Source organism: Gopherus flavomarginatus, chromosome 7 (assembly GCF_025201925.1).
Source record: "Gopherus flavomarginatus isolate rGopFla2 chromosome 7, rGopFla2.mat.asm, whole genome shotgun sequence".
Taxonomy (NCBI): Eukaryota; Metazoa; Chordata; order Testudines; family Testudinidae; genus Gopherus; species Gopherus flavomarginatus.
Window position 1 is genome coordinate 78981706 of NC_066623.1, and position 27742 is coordinate 79009447.

Here is a 27742-nt window from a genome sequence, read left to right on the forward strand (position 1 = left end):
GCCTCAATGAAGTTAACAGGGCACCTCACTGGTTCAAGGGTCTGATTGTATCTTGAAAGCATTACCTAGTAACTTTTAACATTTCAAGTTTGCTGAACAAAATATGCTTATTGATTGCACTGGATCCTGCAAGGTTGACTCCTACAAAGCCCCATTGATTGATTGGGGGATCTGTATAGGGGTCCAGCTGCATAGATCAACTTGTAGGATCAGTCCTAAGTTTTACACAGACCATTTTAATTTGCCTTTCAATGGAATCAACTGGGTGAAGCTTTTATATAATAATAGCAAGACAATGCCCTTATTTACAAATTAACTATTACTAGAAATAGTGCCCCCACCAATAAATTATTCTAAAATATCCTCAAATATTTTCATTTGGAGGAAAATATAGCTCTCCTGCTTCTAAAACTTTTAAAGATATCCCTGCAATTTGCTTGAACACATCTTATTATTAATTAAAATTAAAATGAAAAAGGCATATTAATGAAAAATGAATTTGATCTTTTAGGACCCAATCCCAAAATGAACATGCAGGCAGATGCATGTGCACACATAAAGCCCCTCAGAAATTAATGCAGCTGTCAATGGAAATAGGTCTGCTTGTCTAGAGCTCATTATACGATTAGGATTTTAACTTTCAGATCCCCAGATTGATTTCAGTGGGAATTAGGCACTAATTAATACTTGCGAGGATCTGGGCCTTAGTTCTCAATTCTACAAACATGCATTTGTTTAACTTTACTACTCTGAATGGTCCCATTGAAATCAATGGGCTACCTCCAGTAGTGAAGTTAAGCGTGTGCATAACTATATGCATTAATTGTTGCAGCCTGGCAAAATTCTTCTTGCCTATTTGCCTAAGAAGAGTGTTTCCCCCCTCCCTTGAGTGAGTAAAATAGCATGTATTTTTCATTAGCCGTTCATCAGGGTAAAGGGAAGTAAAGTAGACTTTATATGTGGTGTGGTAAATGTTTATGATAATTTATTAAGACAGGTATTTCTAAAAGTTAATTTAAAGTATTACTATTTTTTCCTTTCTTTCTAGCCTCCTGCTTGCTTTAACCAGCTTTCCCTAGGGCCTGTTCCCTTCTGATTAAAAAGCTGGTTGGCTCCACCCCCCTGCTGAAGTATGATACAACTTGTCAGAAAGCAGGAAGTCTGGCTAGAGCACTCTGCATGATTTGATAAGGTAAGCATGATGTTAAGATACTCTTAGTAGCTAAAATGCTTTGAAAACCATCTACCAAAATACTAGTTTTAAGAGTGTTTGTGGTACTGGGAGAAGTGACTGTTTTATGGTGAGCAAGGTGTATGTAGCAAGTAAAGAACAGGTATCCTACAGTCTGGTTCAAGAACTGTTGTGATTGTGTAGGTCAGGCATAACGTTAATTGCTTTCCTGTGATTAGAAAGTAATAACTGTAAATAGAATATTTAAAAAATGTATGTTGATTGGGGGTGCTGGGAGGAACCTCAGTTTCTGTGTTCCCTGTAGGTATGTATAGCAAAATTCAATTATAATTTGGTATCTGCAGAGAGAACTTTTTTATTTTAAGTTTTATATAAATATAAAGTTTTTCTGGAAGTCAGAACTTGTGTTCAGTCAAAGGCTTAACTATTTTAATGCCATTCACTTCCAGCATTGTTTCTATATTATAATAAAGTCTAAATTTCTTAAGACAGCATATGTGCAAAGAGAAAGCTATGTTTCTAACAGTTATCAAATAAATGAAAATGCTTTGTATTTAGTGTTTTATAATAATGTTTATATAATGTCTTTCATGGAAGACTTCAAAGAAGTCTTATTATTTAGCAAGCATGTTCGTTGCTGTAAGTTTGAGATATTAAGAGATACTGTTAAACTAAATTTCAGCCTACTTTATATTGAAACAATTTTGACTTTTTAAAAAATACATTTGCCTTTTAGTGCTTTACAATTTTTTTTTCTTTAAAGAAATCTCTATTCCTGCGGGGCAGGGGGAAACTATCCAAAGGCCCTGATCTTGTAACTCAACCTACACAAGTGGACCCTATTAACTGGATGCAGGATTAGAGCCAAAGGTAGGAAAGCTGACTCCACTCTTGCATGTATTCTAAACCTGTGTGCAACTTGAACTTTAAGCATGTGCATAAATGTATGCTGCAAGCCTCAATCTTGCATAGTGTTAAAAGTGACCAAAGTAAACTGGCTAAGAAAAAAAGAGAACTTTCTTCTCTACTCTTCCACTTCTATACCTGTTCAGTGGAATATGTTCTGAAAGAAGTATGGGTTCGATTTGTTTAGGTTGCTATTATCCCCCTTTTGTTTTGTTTTAAAAAAAAAATATGAATTTTACCTGGCACAAAGCAAAGTGTGTGTTAGAATCAGAAATTACTGTATGAAATCACAAGGCAAAAATGTATTTTCAGGAACAAGTTGTTAAAGAATCTTCCTGATTTGTAACAGAAAAACTTGTATGTGCTTAAAAAAAAATGGCTCTGATCCTGTATTAGCACAGCAGTCTGCCAACGTGCAACAAAAGTTGCAAGATTAGCTCCTTGTTCACCTGTGTACAATTTCCTATATTACATACACGTATGTGTGAAATGTTTATGGGTTGAAATTGGGAGGTTAATTTAAAAATGACAATGTCAGGTTTCTTTATTTTAAAGCTTATGCACTTTGCTCTTTTGTGTGGCTTTTATACCTCTAAGGGTATGTCTACACTTACTGTGGAATGATGCTGCGGTGATTGATCCGCTGGAAGTTGATTTAGTGGGTCTAGTGATCACCTGCTAAATTGACCATAGATTTCTTGTTCCAGTGGAGTCAACACAAGAGCAGTGTAAGGTAAATTAACAGGACATTTTCTCCTATTGACACCGTGCTAAGTCGACCTAAGCTACGTTGACTCCAGCTACATTATTCACGTAGCTGAAATTGCATAACTTAGGTCAACTTAACCTCATAGTGTAGACCTCCCTAAAAAGACACTTCTATGTATGCAGCTTTAATGTTAACTGAAATAGAAAACATTGTAATATGTCCCACACTACAAAAAGCAAATGAGACCCAATTTTTCCTTTGCTCAGACTTGAATTGGTCTGATTATTCCTGCTAACAAAGAATGTGGACCGAATACAGAGAGCTTCTAATTTAAAACAGATAGTATACTGCTCAGGATGATAGGACTAAAATATAACCTCCTTCCTCTATTATAAAAGAAATTTTTGAAATACTTTTTCTTTCACTGAGATGGTGAAATATGTCAGACTTCCTATATCTTAGTCTTTAAGTTCCAAGAGACTTACTAGTAGAGGGCGCTGAGTTTATTGCTAACCTGAATGTGCAAACAGTGCTGTCCTTCTGCTCTCTGTGACTGCTCTGTTCTTTAGAGCTGGCAGGGGATCAGAAGTGACCACAACCCTCCTTTTTGTATTGCTCAGGAACGTGGAGCTCCTCTGGGATGGAGTGTGTGAACCTAGACTGTTCAATTTGGGGAAGGGATGAGCTCTGCCATCACCCCAGTGGAACTAGCTGTTGATTTTTCCCTCCACACCCCCTCATATTGCTCATGGGACCTGCTGGATGCCAGGGCCTCTGGTATAGAGGCCCAGTGGTTATGCACTGGCACTCTGTTCCCTCTCTGAATCCCTGGAAGTATGGCTTGAATGAGGCCATGCTCTCAGAGCTTCCTTAGCAGTTGCTTCAGGGCCCTCTTTTAGGAACATTCCCCCACGTGTAGGGGTTTGGCATGGAAGATAGCACAGACTGAGGCTTTGCTGCTTTTTTTTTCTGCAAATTCTCCATTGGTCCAGCTGACTTTTTCTCTTCAGTTGCAGATTGTTGATCTTGCAGAGAACCTTCCGTGATGTCCTGGGAGGTGGGATGGTGCTGGTGCTACAGAGGCACCTGCCTACCTAGTGTGGGCCCCTCATCTAGGAGTAGTTTGTGTACACACGTCAGGTGGGAAAAGGAATGATTAGACCCTGGGATTCTAATGTTCTTCTTACAACCTTTAGTCTTCTAGAAAAATGTGTGTGATGGATGAGGTACGGGTGCATCTTTTTAGCCCATTAATGTTGAATATTGTCCCTCTAAAAATGCAATATGGTGCTTGGGTGTGGCAGGATGGAGAGGGAATGTTGGCACAGCTGAGAACATTCAGCAGGAATCCATTTTCATTTTTTTAAAACAGATTTTTTCTGGGGTTTGTTTTATTTTACAACTTTTGTGATCAGCACAGAATCCAAAGCTTAAAAATTCTCATACCATACATTGTCCTGTTAATAGCTGAAGTCAAATCCAGTATCTTTCAGTCCTCACTGTCCCACACCTACTAGCAGCCTGATCCAAAGGTCATTGTAGTCTGTGAAAGTAGAATCTCTTTTATTTTCCAATCTGTCCCTCCAAAGGATTTAGCCAGTGCTAGATACTTCAATACTTTAAAATGGGGATAAACCTTTAAGTTGGCAGGTCCTGTTATGAACACTCTGGTTTATTGATCATAACAGCTTTTGTGGACAGACTCTCCTGTCTCTCTCTCTTCTGAGGTCAAAATGACCTCTGTAAACTCCTTCAGTTAGTGGTTACAGGTAAAGAGGTACTCTTGCTCTGCTCTATTACATATCTAAATAAGAACAGCTGTTTCCCTTAGTTCAGACAAGCTGAAGAAGAAGGGACTTCAGTTTACCAGTCCTTCAGGAGTGTCTCTTGCGGGTGCCCAGAAGACCTGATTGGAAATCCAGATCTTGTTTAGAACCAAAATATCTGTTCCTCACCTGAAATCACTAGCTTTCTGGGAACAATATTTGGGTTTTTAGGCAATCCTTGCTGGCCTACCAACATGTTTACCCTATTTGCATGGGTTGTGTCCAGTGCAGGAGTCAGAGCTGGGTGCCTCCAGCACAGAAGGCTCCTGCTCGAACCCTGAAAAGCTTGCCTATTCTGTGGGAGACTTCTTAAAATGGAAGGTATTGGGTAACAGATGGCTCCGGGAATAGACTGAAGATTCCAATTCATCTCCAGCTGGGGCCAGTGCTGATTACAAGTTACCTATCAGCTGTTGGCTGTTTAGGTGACCTCTCTAAAACTTGTTTTACAGTCATGGCCCTGTTCCAACTAAACAAGTGTTTACACCACAAATACTAGCACCAGAGCTGGCATTAACTGTTAACTGGGTTACTCTGATCATGGAGAAGCTAAGGATGAAATGGTCTTGGAAACTAAACTATGTTCATTTCCAGAGAGAGTCAGTCCCTCCTGAATTAGGATTGGCAGCAGAGACAGGAAGCAGGCACTGTCAAATATCACAATATACTGAACATTGCATAATTAGGACTCTGTGGACAGTTCCCTATTCAGTGCTTTTTAAAGCTCAGTGTTTGAAGCATTGTTGTATAACACTTCTGCAAGTGGGGATTTATTCAGATCAGTGTATTTTGAAGCTAGTGGATTACCAATTCTCTCTAATGAGAGGGTGGAAAAGGAGTAATATATTACGTTGAAATGAGTTACAAAGTACATTATGAACATACAAAAGTCCCTGTCTAATTGACAAGTTCTGAAGCATTTCCCAAGTAACCACTGTAAATAAAGGTATAAATCCTGTAACAGTTTGATCTACTGTGCTAGAATATGTTGTGAGAGTTAATCATATTATAACTATCTGCTGACATTAAGGTCTGCCAGCTCTCATGCCATATAGGACAACTATGTCATAAGGTCATAAAAAATACTTCTGGACTTTGATAATCCTTCTGTACCCCCTTTTTTTTTTTTAAAGGGTTAAACAGTTTGACTTTCTTCTAGTGATTTACTGCTGTTTGTTGTTGGATGGTGCAGTTTGGTTAACCTGTGAACAAAACCTTAAACTCCATGATGTTTTTCCATTTCAAACTGTATATAGATGGCTCTAAAGTTAATATAAACACTAGAGAATATTAGTTATCCAGTATTACATGAACTGCTGTCTTCTAATGAGTGTGTTCCTGTTAAAAGGTCACTATGGATTCTTCATGTATGGCACCAGCGTAGCTAACTGTGTTCTGCTTCACATTGGGTATAAAATCAGTCATCTGTGGGTTGCCTTCAGTTTTATTTGTAGTGTGGCTTAAGGGCTAGTCTCTTTTCCAGTTAAATGCTACTAAATCTTATCTAGAGTCTTGGATTGCATGTGACCTTCTGATTGAGCTTTCCTTAGGTGATCAGCTGACAAAAATCAATTCACTGCTTTTGAGCTGGAAATAATTTAGTAAGCCATACTGTTGGGGGAGAAAAATCTACCTATATCTTTTTTTTTTATTTATTATAAGGCATTTATAGCTGTGATCACTTCCAAATTATTCAATACAGGTTGGGGGAAGGAGGTGTGTTTAAAATTTTTCAAAGTCCTCTTCTCTTTCATGGTGAATTTTAAACATAAACAACAACAATGTGGTATTCAAAGAAAATAATTCAGATGTGATCTATGTGCATTTTTACCCCAGAAGAGCCTAATCAAAAAATGAGATGCACGTGAAGTCTAATTTTTTCATTGTGTTTTCAAAACACTGTGATTAGGAACAGGTTTTTTTTCTAATTTTCCTCCTTACTTTACAGTAAGTATATTTTATTGCTCCCTGGAAAAATGCATCTTTTAAGCTCTACTGTGTATTGTGCATACATTTATTGCAACTTTAATAGCTTTTGGACAGACTGACATTTGAATTTGTTTACCTACTAGGCAAGTGTAGCAATATCTTTAATGTGTTGGTTAAGAGTGGTGTGTGTGTGTGTTCGTTTTTTTTCTTTTTTTTCTGTGATGGTTGCTCATTTTTAGCAAATAACATGAAGTCATTCATGTTTTGGAAATAGCACAGATTTGCTTTATCATCATAGGCAACTGACTGGAGAACTGTAATTAACAGAAAAAGTAGCCCTGTAATATTAGGGAGGGAAGGGTAGCTATTATAGATTCCACTAAGATGTTATATGAGAGAGAGTTCAGAGACTTTGACTGTTTTGAGTGAATACAAATGTTCCATAATTTAACCAAAGATTGGAATAGATTTGCCAGGTTGTTATCTTACCACTCTAGATTTCAACACATTATTTAAATTATAGAGATCTTATGGTACTTCTATCATCGTTTATGGTGACTTTTCTGAAGCAATTATTACTGGTTCAGTAAGTTAATTAGCTAATTCCCTTAAAACTCTGAATATCACACCCTCCTGACCTACTGATACAATTTTTCCTTCATGTCTTTTAATTAATGTGTGGTTAATGGTGTCATATTCACAAAGCTGTGAAGTGTTCTGTCTCACAGTTGTAACTGCTATGGACTTAACGACAAACAACTCTCACAATAAAGCCTCAGCATAGGTACATTTTAAAGTCAGCTCTTTGATAATCTCTCCTAGTCTATTTTTTTTTATATTCTCTTAAGGAAGGTAAGGTATACAACAGATTGGAGGTGAGAATGATCTTTGGCTCTGTGCTTTAATTCGCACACTTCAAGATGTTTAGGTTTGGGGCATTACTACTATGTGGAATGGTGTCTGGCATAACATTCTGCTTTGGATTCGGTTTCAAACACTGAACTCCTTTCAGAGAATTTGGGCAACTTTAAATCTGAGGTATTTGGTTGGACTCATCTCTTATAAAAATTGGCTTCTCTTCAGTGCCAAATTCCTCTTCCCTCTGACATTCCACAGAATGTGAATGTTCAAAAGAATCAAAATACTGCTGTATATACATGTACTAGAAGGAACTGAGTTTTTCAGAGAATAACTTCCTGTTACTGGGAGAAGAACTCTGAGAAAAATGTTATGCTGTAAAAGAATCTTAACTCAAAGAAATTAAGGGACTTTCTTAGGAAACCCAGCTCTGTGTGTGTTTTTTTGTTAGGATTACATTTTAGTAGACAAGTTGGGATACCTAGCAGAAACTCACTTATCCCTTTGTAAATGTTTCCTCACCCCATCTCCCTTTTTAAATTACTGTTTGGCATAACAATTGTTTCACATCTCCCTCTTTTCTCTCCCCTCTGCAAAGCCATTTTTATCTTTATGGGAAAAAGTAGCATTGTTACCAATTCAGTTTGAAGAAGAATAACCTTGGCTTCTCTTTTTTTTTTTTAAAAAAAAAAAATCATCTGTACCACATCTACTATTTAAACTGGAACCCTAACATTGTTTTGTTATCACCTTATCACATACAAGTCTTATCTCTTGGTAACTGTCAACATTGTTGAAGCTTGTTATACCTTCTGTTACTACGAGCTCATGCCAGTGAGGGAGAAGTTACAGTGACCTGAGCCAGCATACTGTGATCTTAACAAGGACTATGCAAACTTTCTTTACACCAAAGATCCAGTGCAACTTAGTTCTTGAATACTATATCCTCTATGTGCTCCTCTGCCCCTCCAGCGCAGAACTCTGGTGGTGATTGAGTCTTGTGATGGATTTTTGAGATGTGCTCGAATGGGGACTATGAGGAGCTCACCAAATGCATTTTAATTTATCTTCAATAAGCTTGGAAGTCAGCTCATAAGAGCTGTTTGCTGACTTTATGTAGAAGCACAAATCCTGCATTGTTTTGTACAGTTGCATCCGGCACTCTCTAGGAAAAGAGCTACTATTACATGCTTCTAGAGCAGCGGTTCTCAAACTGTGGGTCAGGACCTCAAAGTGGGTCATGACCCTGTTTTAATGGGGTCGCCAGGGCTGGTGTTAGACTTGCTAGGGCCCAGAGCTGAAGCCAAAGCCCAAACCTCACCACCTGGGGTCAAATCCCAGGGGCATCAGCTCTGGGTGGCAGGACTCGGGCTTCAGTTTCAGCCCTCAGCTTCATCTTTGGGCCACCCCCACGCTGGGCTCAGGCTTCAGTCCCCAGTCCTGGGGGTCATGTAAAAACTTTTGTTGTCAGAAGGGGGTCGTGGTGCAATGAAGTTTGAGAACCCGTGTTCTAGAGTGAGTAAATGGTTACTCTGGCCTTGTAGCCTTTCTGGTTTCTCTTTTATCAGAGGTCAGGGCTCAGCTTATCTGAGAAATGGTGCTGTGCCTGTGTTATCTTTACATCCATAGGAAGCTTCCTAAGCACATAACTTGGTTTTTCTGATCTATTTGTGTAAAATAGATTGTACTTCCTCAGAAAGCAGATCTTTGGACCTCACATTAGTATATTTCTGACTTGAGTATGTGTCTCCTACACAGTTGAACGGGGGGAACTCTATTTTCTGGTAATCTTTCAACCTTGATGTCTCAGTGGGGGGTGAAGATTTCAAGAGTCTTTCTTACCATTTTGTTTGACCATAGTAGAAACAAGTTCTTTTAATCATGTTAAAGATGCACTAAGTATATGTCAAAACCCCAGACACCATTTAATGAGTACGCCCTGAAATAATGCTGCCATCCTTAGCGTCTGTCTTGGAACAATATTGTGCATAATATCAAATGTCTCTTATACCTGTAAGTACAGAACGTATTGTTGTATATACAAATAATGTTCATGTAACGTACCATAATGCAAGGAAACACGAGCATGAGGCAAAATCAGTATCAAATGTATTCTTATTTTGAAAAATTTCCTCATAACATTGTAAATAAAGTTTTCAATTATTCTGCTTAACATGCAGACTAGGAACCCCATCCCCATAGAAGAGCTAACTGCACATAAATGTAACTTTAAAAGCCAGACCTGCCTTTCTTTCTACCACACTCTCTATTGTGGCAGAACAAAGTAAATTTTCCTTCTTTTTAAACCTCTGCTGTGAGATCTACATTGCCCTTTGTCATCTTCAGTCCTAATAGATCATGGTTCTTTGCATCAATATTTGTTTCTTTATGACAGGTGGGGAAAAAAAAGTCCAGAACTACTCTGTTCAAATTCAAAAGCTGATTCTTTCGGGGAGAATTCCAGCCACTTGTTTGTAGCTAATGGAATACAGGGTTTTTCCTCCAAAATTAATACAGACAAATATTTTACTAGAGCATAAGATCAAAGTTTAGTTCTAGTCAGTAACTTTTGAAACAGTAGCTTGATTTTTTTTTTTTTAAGGATGTCACAGTAATAGTTTGTTTAATCTGACTTTAAAGAAATGTTTTCCACTACTTGGCCGTTGTAATCACTGGGGAAGATCTTGTCACTGGGGAATCTTTAGTCATGTAAAAAGGAATAAATATACTATGTGACTGGTTCACCATCAGTACTGCATGATATAGATTTGGACTTTTGTCACTCTGACTAATAAACATCTGGACTTGTCATAGGCTTTTGTTCCTCAATATTATGATTCTTTGCATTTGTATTTTATTAGGTTGATTTTGAAGCTGCATATGTCCCATGTAACTGGTGGGTGTCATCTGACTGGAGTGGTCAGATGAGAAAGGGTGTAATGCCAGTTTGAGTCAAGTCCCTGTTTGAGGCTGACTTATCTCTTCTAGGACTGACTGAAAACTGCAGCTGAAGATTGTAGTATGGGCTGAGCATGAGACTGGGAAGCAGAAATTCCTGAGTTTTTGAGTTATAATGACAGGACAAGTATTCTTTGCAGCTTTGATCATGTCACATAATCTCTCTCCCTCTGTTTCCCCATCTGTAAAACAGGGATGATATTTATATATGTGAGAATGTTAGTGTCTTGTGAAGCATTTTGAAATCTAAAAGGAAAGTGAGGAGTGTTATATACCGTGTAATAAGTGCCAAGTATACTCACTTCAAGTATATGAACATAGAAGAAGCAAAGGATGAGCCCACACGTGTTTGGAGGCTATTGCTCATGGTCCTGTCTTCTCTCCACTGTTGAGAAGACCCATGAATATCAGCAGAAAGATAGAAAAGACTCTTCTGAAAGTTGTGAAAGGGCTATTTTAAAAGGAGAAAATAAACATAGACCTTGCTTTAAATGGTAGCCTGTCCACAACACAAATCTGGTCAGAGAGGACAAACAGTGCCACGTGACTGGATGATCTGCCACAGCCACAGGAGTTCTTGAACAAATAATCATTCATACTTAAATTTGTTAAATGTTTGGTGTCTATAAACTGTCTCATGAATGCCTGGCAATTGCCTGGATACTCCAGTTTGCTATGATTCTTGAACGTGGTGCCTTCACAAACAAAGATGTTTGCAAATATATATATTTTAATTTAATCATGTCTACTAAAGACCAACATTAGTGTTCCTACTCTATAAACAGCATAGCATTTACAATGCTGGTTAATAATGTGTGACTTTAACTTCTTCAGATGGAGCCTCCTGTACTGGCTTTCGCTCTTTGGATATTTGCCTTTCTTTCTGTTCCTGCGGCTGGTTATCCAAATGGAAAAGTAAGAGAGGCCTGCAGTAGTATGATGCCTTACCATGGACATTCTCCACAGCCATCCCCTGAGCACACTATATCAGTGAATGAGACCAAATTTAGACCAGGGGACCATATAAAAGGTATTGTGTTCACGACTGCAGTTGCGGTAAACTATGGTGGTCAAAAAGTGCTTTGTCATGCCTCACTCACCTTCTGTAGATTCCTTATGGTTACCTGGTTAAAGGAACCATCCTGAGAAAGTTGAAATGTCCTGGTGATGCTCATGAGTGTTCATTCAAGTCAGTACAATTACCCTCTAAAATAATGTTAAACAGTGGCCATTGCTAAGGCATAGGGTTCCAGGGGCAGGGGAAGCATATTTGTTCACTTCCACCTTTACAGATGACATTGGAAACATCTTACCTTTCTTCTCTCTCCCCACTTATTTTAGTTAGTTTATCTGGTCCAGTTTTTAAAGGATTTTTCATACAAGCCCGGAATGCAGAGAACTTGACTGGCCCTGCAGTTGGCTCTTTTATGCTAGCTGAAGAAAGGATTTCTCAGCTCCTGACATGTGGACTTGTAAAGGTATGGTGTGTGTTTCAAACGGGAACTAAGATGCATTGGTATAGCTACACCAATAGCTAAAATCCCCAGTGTAGATATGACCTAAGCTTTTTAGCCCTTCTAGTTCTGTTTAGGCAGGCAGCTCAACACGGTTGGGCAGTACCTTGCAGACGGAGGTGTGGCTCTCTGCAGTTAGCTCTGGCCAAAGCCTCCAGCTTCCACTAATGTGAAATGGTTAGTGCCAACTGGCTCTTCACACAGCAAGTAGACTATAACTCTTAGTGTGGTAATATTAAGTAGAAAAACACAGCACTCCGTATACCATATATTGTAGACATTGATCATTGCCACAGCCAGGTTATAACTGATTCCCTTTCATGGGACTCAACTGATTTCCCACTGAAGTCAATATGGAGGCTTTCCATTGAAATCAATGGAAGGTAGGGTGGGTCTGTAGGCTTGTTCAGGACTCAGTTTAACTGCATCTCTGATGCACCATTGTGTTGCCTTGTAGAATAACCATAGGAGTGTTGCTATATGTACATAGTTTGTAATATATACTCTGATAATATAATATATCTTTCAGAATTCTGCTATCAGTCACACAAGTAAATCGAAAAAGACAAATGTAGAGGCTTATTGGGTTGCTCCCACAGATGCACCAGAACATGTACAATTTCTGTAAGTAAACACAATATTGGAGCTACTTTATTAGAAATCCAAACTAGGTGAATATATAGTGTATCTGTCCTAAATGTTGACTAGCACCCAGGAAATGTCTCTGGGGGAAATGGTTGTTTCCTCCCTTTTCTGCCCAAACCAACTCCTGCTCAAGAACTGGCTCTGCTACCTATGGAAGGAGCTGGGAGGCTTCAGTGAAGAATCAGTGGTTCCGCTTGGGCTGTATGCAGGGCAGCTGGCGTTAAACTGGGCATGGACTCCCATATTCTTTAGAGCTCACAAAATAGGATGGGGGTTGGTCGATCTCCTACTCACGAGTGGTGCAGCAACAGCTACAGCTGTCACTTGGTACCATGTCAACAAGAAAGCAGCATATTTGATGTTCCCTTATTTAGCTTGGTTAACTTTGGCTTCTGTGCTCAATTACCGCATTTGGAAGGACAATTAAAAACAAGAAGCAATCTTAATACAGAACCTTGTGGAAGAGAATATCAAGGCAGAAAGGGTTTTTTTTTGTTTGTTTTTTTAAACTTTATTTGGGAAATGCATTTACAATCCTGAATTGGCGGGGAGAGGGGGAAAGAGGGGAGAGAAAATCATCAACATTCTCTCCTCTTCTGAAGTGGGGAAGTTGCAAGGCATGTTACTGGCTGACACTGGCCTACTACTAAGGATTTTTCCTCTTTTGGCAAGGGGTGGTTTACAAATGTAGTGATAAAAATATTTTTGTGATGTGTGAATTTTAGTATAATTCCTAATCAAAACTGCACACGTACTCTACCGTTATATGGCTTTAAACTTTGGACCCCAAATGTATGGTATGAGCAGTGACACTCATATGTTTTGAAACAGAAATTAAATGCCACCCTTCTGTGATGCTGCAAATTATGCAGCAGGCAGCTGAGAAGTGACTGCCTTGAATCCATTTCTAAAGCTTGATCTGCTGTGTGGTGGATCCTTCTACCTGGAGATTTCTCCCCCCCACCCAAAAAAAACCAAACCCCATCAGGTACCTGCGTAGATGCCAAGTTTGGAGAGTAGTTGTATGACACAATATGACAAGTATATTTGTTTCTTTTTGGTCAGCTAAATAAAGGAGTTTCTCCCTCCTTTTTTGTAAAGCATTATTTAGTAATTCATTTAGTACTTGCACACCCCTCGCGGTACTCAATATTTGTGTGGTTTCCTTCCCTCCCTTCAGAGCCACAGTTGTAGAGAAGTATAAAATCTTTTGGGTGAAGATTCCTGGTCCCATTGTTTCCCAACCTAATGCACCACCTTTGACAACACCTACAAGTATTACACCAGACACTCTACCAACTTCACAGCCAGTTTTCCATCTAACAACATCAGTGGGTATTATTTCTCTATTATGAGCTATATTCTGCAAGCTTTATTCAGTTTTTATGCCTGGTTTCAATAGGAGTTTTCCCAAGTAGGGCTGCAGTTATGGCTTTCTTAGCCACTGTGTTGACAGAAGGTGGAAGATAGGAAATGACCTATCAGGTTATCGTATGCAGTGTTGTTGTAGCCAGGTTAGTCCCAGGATATAAGCGAGACAAGGTGGGTAAGGTAATATCTTATATTGGACCAATTCTCTCTTTTTGTCTCAACTTGTCTTTTTTTCTCGCCAACAGAAGTTGGTTCAATACAAGATTTTTCCTCACCCACCATGTGTCTGTATCAGATTATTAACTATTGAGATGTTGAGAGAAGAGGGGTGGGGGAAGGAAACTCGGTTCAAGCACCATTTAGTAAGAACGTGAAAAGACAAATACCTAAGCTCATTTGGGGAGTCCTGTTATGCTTTATGCATAAAGAGCCATGCTGACCTGTTCTGTATAGATAAAACTCAAGTTTAATAAAGTGAGGGTGTGGGTGGGCAGGAACAAAGTAGATTATTTCTATATACGAGTGGGAAGGCTTAATTTATAACTGCTTGTTCATATGAGTTTTTCTTTGTTTGGACTTCCATTACTGGTTCTTGATGTTTTAATTAAAGTTGCCATGTTAGTTGGGCAAAGTATTATCATTTTAACATGGCTAGGTTTAGCAATATGACCTCTTTTCCACTTACTGCTATCTTGAGCATGCTTGTTCTGAATATGTTGCATTTAAAGTACTCCTAAAATTCAATGCTATGTATTGGGCATTTGTGCAGCTTAACTTGTCTTGGTGTGCTTTTAACCAACCATTCAGGAAAAAAATAGACACTTTTTTTTTTTCCTCCCCTAGAATGTGTTGTTTTGAGTTTGTAAGAATCCACAGGAGCATCTTTCTAATAACTTAAGCACTATGGGGCTGTTAATTACTTGGAATAGTCTAGGAAAAGTGAGACCCCAGGAAGCCTGAAAAGTATATAAAAACATTTTACTTGAGTTAATAACTTATTTTATTAAACAGAAGAAATGTCCTTGAACAGGAGGGGATTGTATTACACTTCCAAATTATAGCCTTGTTACCACTATGATGTCAAACTCTTTCATTTAAACTGATTGGTGAATTCAAAGCTCACAATTTAATAAGTACCATGACAGTGAATTCTAATCCTGGTTAGTAATTATTGGGTATGTCGGGGGGAGGGAGAAGAGGGGTTTCTTTATGTATTTTCTGTGTAAAATCTTCACTTCTATATTAGTTGAGACTATAGTAATTTTAATTGTACGTGGGATGGGGTGGAGAATGACCAGCTTGTTTTGTTAACTTTAATTTTCTACTTGTCTGTCCAGTTTAATGCCTCCAGCTGTGGAATTACAAAGTTCTGCATAAGGAATCCTCCAAAATGTGATCCTGGGGCTGCCTATTGTTTCTTTCTGTCCTTCAAACAAAATAACCACTTGGTACTTATTGAAATGAGTGGTCCTAGTGAAGGATACATAGCCTTTGCATTATCTCATGACCAGTGGATGGTGAGTATGCCTTTTACAGTATTTCCTATGCCATCCAACTAGCACAACAAGATACATAAATAATTCTTAGTCAAAATATTGAGGGTCAGGCCACCCAGAGGATTCAGGAGGCCTGGGGTCTTTGATGGTGGGGGGGTCCCCCACTGCTGAATTGCCGCCGAAGACCTGGCACTTTGGTGGCAGGTCCCGGGGCGGAAGGAACCTCCTGTGCCAAATTGCTGCCAAGACCCAGAGCGGAAGAAGCTCTGGGGGCCCGGGACCTGCAAGAGTTTTCTGGAGCCCCCAGAGCGAGTAAAGGACCCTGCTCCAGGGGCCCTGAAAAACTCTCATGGAGGGGCCCTTGCGGGGCCTGGGGCAAGTTGTCCCAGTTGCCCCCCGCTGGGCGGCCCTGTTGAGAATGAAGACTGGTGTAGCCCCACCATTCTCAGCTGCACGTCCATCAGATTTTATAAATTAAATATACCTGAGTCTGAGTAGTAGTCAGATGAGATCCCTTCAGGAGAAACTGAAATGCTACTAGGAAAAAGAACAGGAGTACTTGTGGCACCTCAGACTAACATATTTATTTGAGCATAAGCTTTCGTGGGCTATAGCCCACTTCATTGGATGCATGTAGTGTGAAAATCCAGTAGGAAGATAGATAAAATCTCTCTGAAACAATGGGTGTTACCATACACACTATAAGGGGAGTGATCAGTCAAGGTGGGCTATTTTCAGCAGGAGAGAAAAAGAACTGTTAGTAGTGGTAATGAAAATGGCCCATTTCCTGCAGTTTTTTCTCTCCTGCTGAAAATAGCCCACCTTAACTGATCACTCCCCTTATAGTGTGTATGGTAACACCCGTTGTTTCAGAATGTCTGTCTGTCTGTCTTCCTACTATATTTTCAACTACATGCATCCAATGAAGAGGGCTGTAGCCCACGAAAGCTTATGCTCAAATAAATTAGTTAGTCTCTAAGGTGCCACAAGTACTCCTGTTCTTTTTGTGGCTACAGTCTAACCCGGCTGCTACTCTGAAACCTGAAATGCTACTGGAAAAGGTGATAGTGGGACCTCCCCCCACTAATAATTACTCCCATGTGGTGCTTGAGAGCACTGCTGGATGGAGGTGGCCTCTTATAGGTATGGCTAGAAAAATGTAATCCCTGACTAAACAGTTGCATTTAAGATTCTCTGGCATTCTATCTTGGCCAAAGTCCAGACAGTTACATTGTAGCATAACTAAATTCCTGGTTAGTTGTAGTTAGAGGCATTATTCTTCACTGCCTATCCTAAAAGGAATCTGTGTAAGGTGCTGTATGTTCACAGTGGTTTCTGTCCAAAATAAGTGTGCAGTTCAGGGGTGGACGCTGTCATTCCTGAAAGCCCTTTGGAGATTCTTATGGCTGAAGAGAGTTACAATGTGCAGGAGTATTATTCACTAATCTGTATATTTAACTTCCTTACTGAACAGAGTAATATTCTTAAAGCATTTCTATATGTGTCTGTCACAAGAAAAAGTAGTTCTTCACTCTACAAATATAGGAAGAAATAACATTCTCTTCTTTGACCTCAACAGTTAATTCCAGTTTTAATCACATAATTTGATGATGTAAATTGATCTACTTAGCTTAAATAATCAGAGGTACTTATTAATACTCCTTGAAGTATTTGTGACTCTGGCAATGTGGATGAGGATACTTTGTAGAAAAAGTAATGGCATAATTTAATTTATAAACCAGTATCAGAGGGGTAGCCGTGTTAGTCTGGATCTGTAAAAAGTGACAGAGTCCTGTGGCACCTTTTTATAGACCAACAGATGTATTGGAGCATAAGCTTTCATGGGTGAATCCCCACTTTGTCAGATTTATAAACAAGTTATTCATTTGAATTAAAATCCCACCCCTTTTTGGCACTGATGTTCAAAAGGTCTAGATGAAAACATTTCTAGCATCCCAAAAATACTGTCAATGGGCTGTCAGATTCCAGGATCAAACCGTTTTACAGACTATCCTGGTGCTCACTGCATAAATACTACAAAAAGTACATGTACCACTGACCCCTGGTGGTAAGCTGTCAAGGTTCCTTCCCCACTCTGAACTTTAGGGTACAAATGTGGGGACCTGCATGGACACTTCTAAGCTTAATTACTAGCTTAGATCTGTAACTCTGCCACCATCCAGAAATTTCAGTGTCTGGAGCACTGCCCATCCCCCTAAAACTCTCACCTCCCTGAGTGGCCATGAGGGACTTCACCAATTCCCTGGTGAGTCCAGATCCAATCTCCTTGGATTTTAAAACAAGGAAAAATCAGTCAGGTTCTTAAAAAAGCTTTTAATTAAAGCTTCATCTCTCTAAAATCAGGATGGAAAATACTTTACAGGGTAGTCAAATTCGTATAGCCCAGAGGAACCCCCTCTAGCCTTATTTTTAAAGTTACAGCAAACAGAGGTAAAATCCTCTCAGCGAAAAAAAGGACATTTACAAGTTGAAAAAACAAAAATAAAACTAATCCACCTTGCCTGACCATTATTTACAATTTTGAAACATGAGAGACTGATTCAGAAAGATTAGGAGAGCCTGGATTGACGTCTGGTCCCTCTTAGTCCCAAGAGTGAACAACACCCAAAACAAAGAGCACAAACAAAGACTTCCCTCCACCAAGATGTGAAAGTATCTTGTCCCCTTATTGGTCCTCTGGTCAGCTGTCAGCCAGGTTCACTGAGCTTCTTAACCCTTTACAGGTAAAAGAGGCATTAACCCATAATTATCTGTTTATGACATAAGCCTTTATCATTTCAAGCGCTATATCTTACAGTGTAAGGTGTTTTGTGTTGGAGTAAACTTTTTTTAAACTATAACATTATCTTCAACTTAACAATGCAAAGATTGGTATTGGCATATGGCACGCAATTAAATAACTTTTAATACCTTGTATAGTTCTAGCCAATGTCCTTCAAAAAAGTAGTTTTTTCCATTAGATTTTGTAAGTTCAAACTTCCAACTCTTACAGTACTTCAGGCCAGACTCTGTTTAGTTGCACCGTTGTAAACTTGCTCAAATGGCAATTAAAGTACTCTAGGTATAGCGCAGGTGGAAAGGAGAGCTTGGAATAAACCATTCATCTGCATATGGCCTTGCCTATAATTACTGTCTAAATTGGGGGAAAATGCTTTTATTTTCAGGGTGACGATGATGCATATCTGTGTATTAATGAAGGTCACCGTATTAATATAAACACGGCCTATCTTAGTGGGCGAACTCCTCCTGTGTTGGACTCAGAGGTATGGTGTGTGACAGTTAAATCACTTTGCATGCAGCTGGGTTCTAATTTGTCAATATTTCACTGATGTATAGTGGTGTGTGGTTTTTGTGTTTGTTTTTGTTTTTAAATCCAATAGCTCTGAATGAAGCTAATAAGGCAGTAGTTCTATAACTAGCCATCTTATGATAAAGGCTCCAGGATTTTTCCCTTTCTGGACTCACTGACCCACCTCACGCAGAGGGTGCTTATTCCTGATGCACAAGAAATGTCGAGATCCAGATCTGTTGCTGGCTTCTTTATTACTTCTATTTGAACAGCGTGTGAGGTAGTTGTCTGTTATTGCCCGGCCTATGCTAGGGAAACTTTCTAGAAAATCTCCTACCATTGCTAAAGCTGATGGAGCTCCACAGTGTAAGTGACTTTTCGAGAGCCCTGCAGTGTCTCTACAAAAGGTTAACTGAGAGTAAAACTAGTAGCGGGGAAGTGACTTGCTCAAGGTCATGCTGAGATGGCAGACACATGGGTAATACAATGCAAACTTCCTGATTCTGTATCTAGGCAAGCACTCTGTCTTTACCCTTGTGCCCTCTTTGTGACCTTGAGCAAGTAATTTAACTGCACAGTGCTCCTGTGCATCTATTGTCTTTTTAAAATAGCTTTCTGTAAATACACCCGTGTAAGACGCAAGTTGGTTAGTCACCGTTTTGAAGACAATGCCCTAAAATGTAGTGTGTGAAAGCATGTCCCTGCAGCTGTTGCCTAGAAACCTACAGAACTCTGATTCTTGCTGATATCACTGACTATGCTGGTGCAGCTAACTGTTTTTATGATATGGGCTGTTAGGAGACAATGAACACTGGCTCATTGTCCAACACTGGTCAAGTAAAGCCAGGCCAAAATCACTGGCCTTGAGGAAGGAGTGAAGTAAATTTGGGCTGTTAGGAGACAATGAACACTGGCTCATTGTCCAACACTGGTCAAGTAAAGCCAGGCCAAAATCACTGGCCTTGAGGAAGGAGTGAAGTAAATTTGTTTTCAAGTTTGAAAGACCCCACACAATGAGTATTAAATGTTCATTGTATGTTTCATAGAATGGCCTTGAAGATATCTCATGGAGGGTGGCTGATGGTCTTCTTCAGTGCTCTTTCAGAAGAAACCTTCATCTTCCTGCTTATAAAGAGAGGTTTAATCTAGATGCTAATTATTACATATTTCTGGCAGATGGGGAGGCGAGTGAGGGTAAGTCTGTTTGAAGATATGGTTAAATATTCACATTTCTCAAACCACGCTAAACAAGGACTATCCCCTATAAAGTGTTTTAAAAATAAACACGAGACATAATTTGACTTCTGAATCAAGTTTCACATGTAACCAGTGAAAATAACCTTAATGTGATGAGCTCTGGCTCATCTCTGGGAATATAACAAAAATCTGGTTTGCTCTTAATAGAAATGTATTCCATAACCATCTAGTGTTTGGAGTAGTATTCTTGAGACTCCTATACAATTTTTAATAGGAATTAAACTGAAATGAGTATGGAAACTAAATACTCTTCAAAACCCTGTAGATCTAATAGAGAGTGATATCTTTTTTGTTTAGGGTGTGTGTGTGTGTGTGTGTGTGTGTGTGTGAAATTATATAGGAAAAATCTTGTAGGGGAGGAGGGGGCGGGTGGAGTTGAATCCAAAAGATTCCAGTCAGAATCTGCAGAGGTGTAATTTACAAACACAATCACCATCCCCCTATAACACATAGTGCTCACTGAATTGTAAACAAGGAATAGGAGGGGAAGGGACTTTCGCTATCTATCTATAAACTACTCTGTATCTTTGCATAGGAGGTCTAATTCACAAACATCATCGTCAGCCTCTGATGACCAATGGAATGTACAATGTCACAGACTCTCCAAAGGATGTAGGGGGATCCCGCTCTCCACTTCTTCTTAAACTCCATGGCAAGTTACAGTTCTAACAGCAAATACTAGATTTGCCCAGTGCTGAAGAAGCTACTGTTGATTGCAGAAAGAAGGATGAAAATTTTATAAAAAAGCTATTGCCTGTGGTGTCAGTCCACTGGGGTATCTGCTTCTCCTGATATAAGAGCTGGTTTGGAAAACGAGGGGAAAAGTAGGAAAAATTTTTTTTTTCTTAATTTTAAAAAACCTGACAAACTGTAATATGGTTTTGCAGGATTCTACTCATCCAGAGAGGAACTTGTTTTACTCATTTGTCAAGCATATTACTAGCTCCCTCGTTTTAAAGGAATTTTGTCGTCTTATTTTTATGACTTGGCAGTCTAAATTTAGAAGTGCATCTCTATTTTGAAGTTCCGTTTTTCCAATACTATGTAAAATAAATGTGTGTACCATGATTTAGGCTACGTTTTAGTCACAGGTAGTTTTAGTAAAACTCATGGACAGGTCACAGGCAGTAAACAAAAATTCATGGCCTGTGACCTGTCCATAACTCTTACTATATACCCTTAACTAAAACTTTGGGCCGGGAAGCTGTGGGTGCTGGGAGTGGTGATGGTCTGGGACCACCACAGGTGCAGTGCATGGCCCGGGACCCCTTCTGTGGGAGGGAGGGTTGGTGGGGCTGGCAGGCTTCCTACTTGGCTTCAACCAGCATGTCCTTGCAGCTCCTAGGGTGGCTCCATGCACTGCTCCTGCCACAAGCACCAGCTCTCATTGGCTGGGAATCGCAGCCAATGGGAGCTGGGGGAACAGCACCTGTGGATGTGGGCAGCATGTAGAGCCCCCTGGCTCCTCCACCTAGGAGCTGCAGGGACATGCTGGTGGGAGCCAGGAAGCTCCCCCAGGTAAGCACCACCCCAAACCCCTGCCCAAGCTCCCTCCCACACACCGAAACTACTGCTGCTGCTGGCCCAGGGTCTGCCTGGCTCAGCTGAAGAAGTCATGGGAAAGTAACAAAATCCATGAGTTCCGTGACCTCTGAGAGACGTGCAGCCTTAACCATGAGACACTCATCGGGTCGTGGTTTGGAGCCTGAGCCAAAGCCCATTGAAGTTAATGAGTCTTTCTGATCACATTAATTGGTTTTGAAACAGGTCCATAAAGAGCTGAATGAAAATTCTACTTTCTGTCAAAGAAAGAAGACCTGTTTTGAATTAACTTTTTTAAACTTTTACTACTAAAATCTAACTCAAGAATTCTCTGTGTAGGTGCTCACCAAAAAACCTATGGTCAGCAGATGAAGCACAGGCTGCTCATTACTGCCTCTGTTTTGACTTGTGCTATTGCACAGTGAACCGGCTCGTGGAGGCAGCAATAGACTGCCCTCTGGTTTGGAAGTGAAATCTATATCTTAGTGCATGTGCTTTCCCTGACCTGGCACCGATCTCTCTACAGTGCTATCCGCACAGATTAATCCTATTATTGTCTGGTCTCTGCTCCAAAAATAGATATAACATAGCAAGAGTACACCAACGTGTGAGGCATTTTTGAACCAAGTACCAGAAGGATTTGACCCTCTACTCTTACATTCTTCTAAAGTTATGTTTTGAAGCTTATCCCCTGCAATATTTGGTTAGTTGTATTCATATCCAGTGTTGTAACCAAATTTTCACATATGAATATTTTTCTCCTTCAGCTTCATTAATGTTTGTTGCATGGATGACTACAGTTAGTATTGGCGTTATCGTTGCCAGATTCTTCAAACCAGTTTGGCCTCATTCATTGTTTGGGAAGGAGATTTGGTTCCAGGTGGGCAAAAAACTCTACATAAAAGTTTAGCTGTATGTATTTGTATTAGTCTTTTATTACAAATAGATTAAAACACAAGAGACTGTCTTGCTCCTTAAACTGCATCTTCTTTTATTTCTTGACCTGGGGTGCCACAACAGGTCATAACTTTCATTTGGATTTGCGAAGTACAATGAGTTCAGTTAGGTATTGTCTCCTATTTACAGTGGACTTTGTCTTTACTAGTAGTCTCTGCTTGCCTGCCAATGTAATGCAAACTCTAACAGTTTCCTCTAAATAAACTTCAAAATATATCGCCACTCCTTCATTTTAAACCTATTTGAATGTTCATAGGTCCATCGTATGCTGATGTTGACGACAGTGCTTCTTACGAGCATCGCTTTTGTTCTTCCTTTTATATACAGAGGAGGCTGGAGTGAAGTGAGTAAAACCTTTTTGGGCTGCCTCTGAGATTTGAAGTCTGTATTGTTTCCCGGATAAATGTCATTTGAAGTATGAACAGTAGATTTTTTTTTTTTAATGTCCACGGCATAGGTAGTTTATTTAATTCCAAAGAAATTGCCATGAAAGCGGTTACCTCATTGCTGTGCTTGAGTGATTTCCTGATGACCAAGAGGTATAAATCAGGCATTTACCTTGTTTTCCTACTTACTACTACTTTCAGTTGAAAAATTGCACTTGTCACCTTTTCTGGTTTTCCCCCTGTGTGAAAGACCTTGTTTAGAATTGTTATCCACTTTGAGTCCATCTTTTTTTCTAGTTTCACCACAGAAACTAGAGATGAAAAAGATCTATTAGGTCCTGAATCAATCTGCTGCTGCTTCCCCTCCCCGCATCCAGCTAATACAGGATTCTTCTCTGTGGTATAATTTTTCTAGTGCTTTATCTAGCCTAATTTTAAATGATGGATGGCAAAGCACTTCTCTTAAGAAAACTGTTCTATGTGTGATGATGGTAGTTGACTTCAAGTTCATCCCAACACTCAATCTGAATCTTCCTTTTCCTATTTACGTCCTTTGCTCTTAGTTTTGTCACCATGTTCCACTAGTTCTGTTTTTTCTCAAGCTGCCTTGTACACTATAAATACCAATTCAGTTTTAAATTAATTTAAAAACATACACCAGGAGAAAAAAGTGCTTCTACTCATAGCTAAGACTTAGACCAAAAGGAACACTAGTAACTGAGGATAGGGGCTTGGAATGCACCTGAAAGAAACAGTATTAAAATAAGGCTTTGCAATTGTGTACAGTTGTTCTTGACCTGTTCTTTGATCTGAATGATGCTTGCATTCTTTAGTATGAATGTCACCATATTAATAAAAAGAAATCCTTTGTTCAGTGGGCAGGATTTCACCCATACCTTGGCTGTACCGTGATGGCTCTGGCAATCTTTCAACCTCTGATGGCAGGTTTCAGACCACCTCCTCATGCACCAAGGTACACTGTTTACACTTCTTAAAATGTCGTAATGTACATCTCCAGGAGATTACGCCGATAGCATACAAAACAAGTTTTAAACATGTTTCATACAGATACAAACTTTTTTCTATCTTTTCAAGATAACATGGCATATTTAAGGATCTTTTTTCAACCTTTTGGAAGATTTTCATGTTGGCAACTAAATTACTTGATATAACACTGATTATTTTTTCTTCTTGTAGAAGGCAAGTATTTAACTGGGTTCACTGGAGTACTGGCACAACAGCTAGAATACTAGCTGGTGAGTAATTGTAATCCTGTCTAGGCATATCTAGTGTACCTCATTGTTTATAGCCCATTTGTAACTTGCTTAGGCATCTTGAGATATGTTGGTATTGCAGAAATGGAGTGGTGGTTGAACACTAGTTACTCAAACATGGATCTTAATGTCGATGACTACTTCAATCTCGTTAATCACCAAAATGAACTTAGAATAAGGGGTTTTGTCTGTATGGGCTAAACAAACCAGACTTAACCCTGTACAATAGCAAGGGTAAGCAACAACCAGGCAAATGTTTACAAGCTTGCTTGTGTATTCAAAGCTCCTCTTCTTTCCCTAAGTCTCCATCTATCAGTATGGAGTACTGGGACCCCTTATGTGACTTTCTCGTCTTTGGGGACTTTGGTGGCCCATCTCCTACATGATGCACTTCTCTCTCACCTCATCTTATAGTTTTTGGGGGGAACCATTTGTTTTGGGGTTTGTTGGTTTGTTGTTTTTAAAGTGTGTATAATCACCAGAGTTTTCAAATCAGTTGCAGTCCTCCATTTATTTGGAGAAATTTGTTACCGTTGTGGCTGTGTATCACATCCATTGTCCTTTTAAACCTCTTTTTAGATTGTAAACATGCTAATCTATGTAGTAAAGTAGCTCCGGACTCTGAGGTTATTTCATAGGATCAATGTATAACAAGGATCATGGTTATCCGGAGCCATATAGTTAGAGATAGTTGGATGTGGTTTTTCACTCTTAAGCCTCTATAAGTATATTTAACTCTTGATAACCATTCACCCACTAAGCCATAAGCTTGTGTTACTTTGTCTTAGGGACAGTACTTCTCAATGTTTCTTTTCACATCTTTAAACTGACTGTTTTAACAGTGGTGACTATGTTCCTGGGAATGGACCTACCAGCACTCAACCTTCCAGATCCATGGGACACTTATACAATGATTGGATTTGTATCTTGGCATGTCAGTATTGATATTCTCCTGGAGATACATAGCTACTGTCTCATTCGCAAAGGTACAAACCAAACAATATGACTACGGTCACTGTTTTGCTTGCCAGGTAGTGCAAAATAGGACTTCCCAGGTGAAATGCAAAAACTTGGATAATTTAGTTCACTTAGTTAAGAGGCTTAAACCAGTCTCTAATTTTGTGCTTGCAAATATCCAAAATCACCTAAATGAGCAGATATGTGAAATAAATGCATGGATGACTACTTTTGAAAACCATAAATGAATTGTGACACTTTTGGTTAGACTTTCCTGGCTATAAGTGCAGGTACATTTTTGAATTGGCCCATTTGTCATGAAATCCCAAAACTTAGTGCCAGAGGGTCATGTGAATCTCTGAAATGTACGCAAAAAATCTTCTTTTTGTGTTCGGGGAAAGTCAAGCTTAGTGTGGGAGTGAACTCAGTCCTTTGAAACTAGGTAGGAAAGCAGGTACTGTCGCTTGAGATCCTCTGCGATTAAACCATCACTGTAACTAGCTGTGGCTGCCTACTTCTGAGCAGACTGGTCTACAGCAGAGGACCTTAAGCACAAACACTGTTTGAGCAAAAATGGGTAACTCATTAGCTGCTAAATACCAGCCGGCCCCATTGAAGCCTGAGAGAGTTCTGAAGTTAATTTCAGTAAGGCCTAGGATTTCATCCCAAGTTCTTATCTTCACTTTGGTCAGTATCTCGCCAGAAGTCAAGATTACACACACAGTTAAATAAACCACTGCATAGTTGTCAAGAAGGATGGAGAGCAGTGGTTATAATCGGGGTGAAAATAATATTAAATACTTACCTGGAAGGAGCAGGGCCTCAGGTAGAAGGGGCAGAGCTGGAGGGGTCAGCCTCCTCCAGCCAGCCCATCCATGCTGCCTGGCCTGTGCTGCCCGGGGCTCCGGCAGCAATTTAAAAGGGCTTGGAGCTCCAGCTGCTGCTGTGGTGGCGGCCGGGAACCACAGGCCCTTTTAAAATTGCTGACCCTGGGGCAGCTGCCCCTCCCTCCTCCTTGCTCAGTGGCCCTGCCGGTACGGGTTGGTACCAGCTTTTTACCAATACATGGTACCAGCCTACTTTCACCCCTGGTTGCAGTAAACAGGAAGGGTGATACTTACTTACTAATAAAATAGAATGAAGAGAAGAGACCAATTTAGCTATTATGCGGAGAAGTGGGATGAGTTAGATGCTGCCTATACATGAAGGGAGAAGAACTGCGTGACGGTCTGGTTACTCAAGCCAGTAACCAGAGAGATAGCAGCATCAAGTGGCTCAAAATGGGGGGGGAGGGAAGAGGGGGACAGAGGATTTTTGGAGGAAAGAGGAGTTAAATTCCAGCTGACTATGAGAAATCCAGGAGACAATGTAGAAATCCTAATCAAATTGTCATTTTCAGCAGTGGCTCTCAACCTTTCCAGACGACTGTACCCCTTTCAGGAGTCTGTTTGTCTTGCATACCCCACGTTTCATCTCACTTGGTTACAAAATCGGACATAAAAATGCAAGTGTCACAGCACGCTATTACTGATAATTGTGTACTTCCATATTTTTACCATATAATTATAAAATAAATCAATTGGAATATACATATTGTACTTACATTTCAGCATATAGTACATAGAGCAGTATAAAGAAATCATAATCTGTATGAGATTTTTTGTTTATGCTGATTTTGTGGTGCTTTTTATATAGCCTCTTGTAAAACCTAGACAAATGTCTAGATGAGTCGATGTATTGCCTAGAACTATGGTTCTCAAACTAGGGCCACCACTTGTTCAGGGAAAGCCCCTGGCGGGCCGATCCAGTTTGTTTTACCTGCCACATCCGCAGGTTTGGCCGATCGCAGCTCCCAGTGGCTGTGGTTTGCTGTTCCGGGCCAATGGGAGCTGCAGAAAGCAGCGCGGGCTGAGGGACGTACTGGCCCCCACTTCCCTAGTTTGAGAACCGCTGGCCTAGAAGACCTCTGCATACCCCTGGTTGAGAACCACTGCTCTTTAGCATTGAAAAGACAAAACACTGAGAGTGTCCTTTATGCTTCTGGCATGCTCTTCCAAATTTTCATTAACTTTCTATCCTTATTTCTACTTAACTGTGAACACTGAAGTATAGGCCATGAGAGGATGCATTGCATGAGGCTTTTTCAGTGTTGTTTCTGAACTGCTGTAGAGACACCTGTTGATCAGGTGTAATCAGCTATTAGCCAGAAAGAAGTATATGTGAAACATTGCATCTCTTCTTATCAAGTACAAGGCTAACCATATGTTTGTTTTGGTTTTACAGTTGAAGTGATCGATGAGGATAGAATACAAATTCTTCAGTCACTTACATCGGCAGAGGCAGAGGCAAGTTGCTACCTTGTAAAGAAAAGCACACACCGTGAAATACTTTCCAACACTGTAATTGTGAAATGTGTATTTTCTCTTACAGGGCCATACATTTAAAGAGATGGTGTTAACCATCTACATCTGTGGAAATATAGCATTCCTTATTACCTTCCTGGCAGCAATCCACCAACTATGAATTTCTGGCAAGGACATTAGATGTTGAGCATTTGCAGTGAAATCAAGAGTGAAGCACCACTCAAGGAATTCTTACAGATACCAATGTTGCCTCAATATCTTCCTGAAGTTATACTTGAAGAATAATTGTGTG

General features: G+C 39.8%; 1 protein-coding gene across 9 annotated transcripts; it reads left to right on the plus strand.

Annotated features, from left to right (window-relative positions):
- Positions 1 to 1105: 1105 nt before the first annotated feature.
- LOC127054772 (putative ferric-chelate reductase 1) lies at positions 1106 to 27740 on the plus strand. 9 transcript variants are annotated; one of them, XM_050960959.1, is made up of 17 exons: positions 1222 to 1334; positions 1956 to 2062; positions 3818 to 3947; positions 11213 to 11408; positions 11720 to 11856; positions 12422 to 12516; positions 13718 to 13868; positions 15246 to 15425; positions 18590 to 18688; positions 19761 to 19908; positions 20507 to 20623; positions 22281 to 22393; positions 22727 to 22813; positions 23732 to 23829; positions 24054 to 24112; positions 24973 to 25116; positions 27371 to 27740. In XM_050960959.1, the coding sequence occupies exons 4-17, from the start codon at positions 11213 to 11215 to the stop codon at positions 27529 to 27531; spliced, it is 1785 nt and encodes a 594-aa protein (XP_050816916.1). In that variant the 5' UTR covers positions 1222 to 1334; positions 1956 to 2062; positions 3818 to 3947; the 3' UTR covers positions 27532 to 27740. The 9 variants fall into 9 exon arrangements, with proteins under 9 accessions (XP_050816918.1, XP_050816917.1, XP_050816916.1 ...); XM_050960966.1 differs by lacking the exon at positions 3818 to 3947 and having other exon boundaries at positions 27371 to 27432; positions 27518 to 27740; XM_050960961.1 differs by lacking the exons at positions 1222 to 1334; positions 3818 to 3947 and adding an exon at positions 1106 to 1192.
- The last annotated feature ends 2 nt before the right edge of the window (positions 27741 to 27742 follow it).

Coding starts and splice junctions, on each gene's coding strand:
- LOC127054772 (XM_050960961.1), top strand. CDS start 11,213: ATGGAGCCTCCTGTACTGGCTTTCGCTCTTTGGATATTTGCCTTTCTT. Junction 19,909..20,506: donor AGATGGGGAGGCGAGTGAGG/GTAAGTCTGTTT, acceptor ATCTTTGCATAG/GAGGTCTAATTCACAAACAT. Junction 22,394..22,726: donor GGAAGGAGATTTGGTTCCAG/GTGGGCAAAAAA, acceptor GAATGTTCATAG/GTCCATCGTATGCTGATGTT.